General features: G+C 33.9%; 1 protein-coding gene across 1 annotated transcript in view; it reads right to left on the bottom strand.

Annotated features, from left to right (window-relative positions):
* Positions 1–4,376: 4,376 nt before the first annotated feature.
* The window catches only part of LOC103511212 (collagen alpha chain CG42342), a gene marked incomplete in the record, with an annotated part of 61,445 nt that continues 59,821 nt past the window's right edge, over positions 4,377–6,000 (bottom strand). Inside the window, 1 exon segment of the mRNA XM_026825048.1 lies at positions 4,377–4,584. Within this exon segment, the coding sequence (XP_026680849.1) occupies positions 4,510–4,584 (75 nt within the window).

Here is a 6,000-nt window from a genome sequence, read left to right on the forward strand (position 1 = left end):
CCCTTTCAAATAAAAAAAAAGTACAAACAATCGTGACGTGATGGTACAAAGCATAGTCTGTGTCGTCATGGTTTTCGTTCCTTCTGCGGTCCAAAAAAAATCTCTTTTTCCGAAATTAAGGTAAGCAGTGAAAGTTGCAAGCTCATTTGTTTGGGAAAGTTGACGTCATCGCTTATGTCGATCTCTTTTTCCGAAATTAAGGTAAGCAGTGAAAGTTGCAAGCTCATTTGTTTGGGAAAGTTGACGTCATCGCTTATGTCGTGACATTAGGATAATATAAACTTTTTTAAAATTTTACCGCTTTTTTAAATCGATCCATCTCGGAATCTAGAAGTTGTAAAGTAATGTAGAGGAAAAAGAAAAGGTCTCTGCATGGATCCATATTTTTTTTCTATATTTCAACGTGTATATTTAATTTATGAGCTGTGAATGTATGTGAACCTGACCATTTAACCAAAGTAGTTTTCATTGCTTTCTATTGTTCAACGTGAAACCCTCACCTAAATAAGGCGAATAAGGTCTATTGACTTAATTATATCTCTACTGAGTAGGTACTTAGGTATTTCCACCCAAATCAAGTTCAACATAAGAGTATGTTGATGTTACGTCAAAACAAAATGTGAAGTACATAGCTATCTATTTATTCAGAAAAACAATTAATTCCATATATTATAATAATAAATTAATAAAATGTATCAAATATTGAAATATTTAAGTAGTAACATTGACAATTGTAAAAATAAGCACAAAATAAATAATAATGATAATACAAGTTTGTCGATTTTTTTTTTAACCTACACAAATCTCTCTGGACATAGGTATTAGGTACAAACTAAAATTAATCCTAGCCGTCCTTTGATAATTATATTATGTCAATTATGTATATTCCATGTGGCATACTGAACGATTTTGGTCCAAGTGCTTAGTCGTTCCTTAATTATTTAGGATTCGTTTTGGAGCTTACCAAAAGGGATCCCTTAATTAGAAAGTCTCCTAATTGAAATTTGTGTGCATAGTTCTTCAAAAAAGGATCCCTTAATGAAGAGGTTTTTAGGAAAGTTACTCAAGCGCAATGTGTATTTTTCGACTTTTTTTTATATTTTGATGCAGTCACGTGCAAAATTTTTGGGACGGATTGACTTTGTAAAGGCTGTAAGAGTAAATCCCGAACTTTTTGTTTTCGAGTGTACATTGTGTATCCAATCAAAAGTGGTCGATAGCAAAGAGACGCGATTTGTATTCAAGGAGAATAGAAAAAAGAATGTATAAAATATCGTATATTTGATTTATGAACTGTGAATGTATGTAAACCTGACCATTTAACCAAAGTAGTTTTCATTGCTTTCGTATTTTTTCTCATTACATTTTTAATCATCATAAAATCATGTTATTACTGTCAGAATAACATTTTTGGAACACATTGTTGGCTGAAAAATTGAAAGTGATCGATAACAATCAGATGCCTTTAGTATCCAAGTAGAAGAAGAAAATGAACTAACAAGAAAATAGGAAAGCTTTCGGTAGCTCAGCACCAGCCTAGAAGGATTCCTTTTGTTAAAAGAAACCTTTGATATTTATATTTTTTCAAGGGTCGTCTATGCACTTGGCCTTTAGAGATGTGTAGGTACAATGAGCAACACAATCCTCCACAACGGAGAACCGACCATCGACCTTAGCCTATTCCCGATTCAAGAGAATATAAACAAACCATACTAATATTACTAATCTTCTAATATATAAAAATGAATGTTTGTTTGTGTGTTTGTTCGAACTTTATGCCTGGCCAAACCGCTCATCCGATTGCTATGAAACTTTGTGAACTTATTGCTTGCACTCCCGTGAAGGTTATAGGCTATTTTCCTGTTCGTTTTTGTTAAGCTACGCCAAGCAAGACCACTAAATGGATGAGTGACAATAACGGCCATGCCTTAAGGATTTCGGCTAGTAATGAATATACTTAAGCGTCCTCAACGGAGCCCTCGCAGAAAATTAAGAAATTGAGCCTAGTACTTCTGCGATGGTCGATGGTTAGTAGATAAACTGGTGCGAGGGTTTAGACTTAGGTCAATGGTCTATGATCGCTTCTCAAAATGTGTGATGCGGTGGCTCTGGGTGTGGCGCGAGATTTCGGATTTATTTTATTCGTTCATTCCCAATATGTATAGCTGTATTAGTTCATGCCATTCATTCATTCTCAATATGTATAGCTGTAGTAGTTCATGCCATTCATTCATTCTCAATATGTATAGCTGTAGAAGTTCATGCTATTCATTCATTCTCAATATGTATAGCTGTAGTAGTTCATGCCATTCATTTATTCCCAATATGTATAGCTGTAGTAGTTCATGCCATTCATTTATTCCCAATATGTATGTATAGCTGTAGCAGTTCATGCCATTGTTCAATATAGCATGTCAGACCGAACGTCAAATAAAATGAATGAAAAAAATGTCATTCATTTCTCAATTCCCAGTATGTATAACTGTCCTTGTTTCATGTAAAAATAGAGGAGATGTCTTTGCTTTTGCTAATCATGTTTTCCATGACATTTTTGGTTGGTTTTCCGCAAACAGATTGAGAATTAACCAAGAGAAAACATAGGCTGGGGAAATATTAGTCTTTAATAATGGGCCACGGTGGCAATAAGTTTGAGAAGCACTGGTATACGTACATAATACCTATTTTAGTAGTAGAAATTAGAACTGGCTCATATTTTGATCATAATAACCCAGATGTTTACTGGTTTATACTTAAGTAACATTTAACATGTCAATAGTTCCATTTATTTGTAGAACACATAAATTTATGTAAAGTGGTAAATTAATAATACTGTTTGGGAAATACAGAAAAAAACACTGACAACGGCTGAGTGTGTAGGTAGATCTCATCATTTCCGAAAACATTCTCTGTACATCCTAATTCGGCTTCGTTTTTGAGAAAAGTCCAAAAACCACTTTTTAAAAAATCACAGACCTTGTGTCAGTTTTTATGTCATAACTTTTTCATTTTAATTCATTTTAATCAATAAACTGTTTTGTTAAAACCAAGAGTCAGAGCACGAAATTTTGGTTCAAATACACATAATAGATAAAATAATAATAATAAATAAATAAAACAAAAAATACATGATTCCATATTTCCGATAGGAAACACGTGGTTTTTGTCCGAGAAAATTTTGGCGTTGAGATGTTTCATTGGCCTTACTTCCAGGCTCACAATGAGACCGGTCGGTAAGTTTGAAATTTAAATTTGACATATTTCATAGATACTTGTGAAAAAGTATAAACCTGGGTAGATAACAATTTAATAATACTATGACATAATAATACTTTCGTTTTTTTTTTTACAATTTTGTATTAGGTAAATATAAAATTACAAATTTGTACTTTTATCTATACAGGATGGTAGGTAATAAAGTCAAGTTTATGTTTCTAATAATGAATCATTTTACATCTACTTACCACATGTACAGGGTTTATTCCATGACTTTTCCAGGTTTTCCAGGTAGCATATAAACCCTGATGTATGCATTTAGTTTGTCTATTTGTTTTTAGCATCTCAAATGGTTAGATATTGGGTGATCGTTGGATATTGATGAAATTTGATATTTTAGTATTTAGTAGGTACCTACCTACATATCTACATTGTAAATAATGTATGACTGAGGAACTTTAAACAGGGAGGATACCAGCCTGAAATTTCCCTCTTTTTTTAATTTCTATTTTTTAAACAAAATCAAAGCAATTGAGAGGCTGACAAAAAATGCCAACCCCGTCTGAACATGGGCGAAGAAAAAAAAGACGTTACCGTATTTATAATTATTTCTTTGATCATTACATTCATTACAAAAAGAAGAAGATCTACATTGTAAATAATAGTACTTGTGATTTTTTTTTTGAACATGAACAAAATTTGCTTATTAGATTTTGTGCCATACTGGCCCTTCTCCGAGTGAGTGTTTCAGGATGAGAAAAGTTCACTTGATTACCTACTTGTTATTTATAGATATGAATAAATTTATTAAGGTAAAATAAATAATTAGATTAGGTATTACAAAAGTTTGGAAAGATAGTAAAAAAAAGTCAAGGAGCAGATAATATAATAGATACGACGAGAAGAGCACGCCAAAGACATAATAATATTAATAAGAAATCGACTTGTAACGAGGATCGACAATTTGAATATCTAGACAACATAATGGCGTGTTTATGAAAACAAAGAACCTATTATATTAATAAGAAATCGACTTGTAACGAGGATCGACAATTTGAATATCTAGACAACATAATGGCGTGTTTATGAAAACAAAGAACCTAATAAGCTTACAAATATATGTATAATGATATGTAAGTACTATAACATTAATAAAAGAGTTATTTTTAGGTATACGTAGGTATTTACAATTTTATACATAGGAACTCAATGTGGTTATGGTTAGTTAGAAATCAGTTCACACGATCACGCATTCGTTAGTAGAGGGATGAAAGGGTGGTTCACACGCTGGTCCAGTTAGTATGGAGGACGCCTTACCATAGGACCTGGGTCCCCGAGTCGACCTGATTCTCCTCGTAATCCCATCGGACCCTAATAAACCATAAGAGCATAAAACAGTACAAGCTTTGTACAAATAAATAATTACATACCAATCTAGTTATTACACTTTGTTTCTCTGGGGAACTCATTGACAGGCGTCTATTATCTCAACATTTCCGATATCATTGACATTTCTGTCAAGCGTGCTAAATTAGTGTTATTATTCAGTTTTGATTTCTCAAAAAGAACCTAAAATAATAATAATAATCCAAATAAAAGGTCATTTTGCAATACTTGTGCAATTAGACTTAGTTTACCTAGTCCCTTACACTTATAAAGGGTTGTCCCTAACAATGAAAACCAGGAGGAATTACAATAATGGTGTTAATTATATTTTATACTGCTCGAATAGGACTGAAGAGTCTCTCTAACCCAGCAGTAGGCTACCAAGTTATTACTGTGGTCAAATTCCCAAACAATGTTGAGGATAAATTTCCATTGAACCGACGCCCTTCTAATTACCAGGCTACACCACCGAGACAGGTTGGGAAGAAGGGCGGGGCAACAAACTGGGGAGAGAAAAAGGGCCTAAATATTTCAAAGAATTATTATTTGTGTTGAACTTTTCGTAAGCAAAAAGAAAACACTTATGACACATGACACAAATGTTTGAAAACTTTGTTTAAAGCTGTTTCATATTTTTCGCCCGATAAAACTTTACCCACCAACAAATGTCACTTTGGGAAATAGTTTTCTTTTCATACACAATTTGTCAGGAAAAAAAAAAACTTCCCACTAGATTTCTCAATTTTTTTAACCTAAAGATACATACATAGAAACCATTGACTACTTGAAATCTTTTAAGGTGCGTTTTCACCAACGCGACTTTGGTCGCGCGACAAAATTCGCATAGTGGAAACGTGTCGCGCGACACGAGAAAAAGTCGTGCGACCATGCGATTTCTATCCGATGAAAGTCGGTCCGGATCAAAGGAATGTCGCGTAGCAATGCCAGTGGAAACGTGTCGCGCGACTCTTCATTTTAGTTTGTTCCTTATTATGAGTGAGAGTGCTTTAATTTTTACAGGTCACGTCGCGCGACAAATGTTGCAAGTGAAAACAGGTCACGTCGCGCGATTTTGTCGCGCGACAGAGGTCGCGTTGGTGAAAACGCACCTTTACAGTTTTCACAATTACAGGGTTTATACGCTTTTCCCGGAATGAAATTCCATGACTATTCCAGAAAATAAGGGGGCGGAGGTACTTAAAAGTCAGTAAGATTACACCTTCATTTAAATAAAATATGCAATATGCAGTTGATCTCAGATACAAAACTATACAGTTGTTGACCAAACAACTGGTCCTATAATTGGCGATTGCCTGGTCCGATTTTGATGAAATTTGACAAAGTTTTAAGTAGCATCAAAATACGTCGCAAGATCAAATTTGGGGTCCCAAAATAATTGAA

This window comes from Diaphorina citri, unplaced genomic scaffold, assembly GCF_000475195.1.
Source record: "Diaphorina citri unplaced genomic scaffold, Diaci psyllid genome assembly version 1.1 scaffold688, whole genome shotgun sequence".
NCBI lineage: Eukaryota > Metazoa > Arthropoda > Insecta > Hemiptera > Psyllidae > Diaphorina > Diaphorina citri.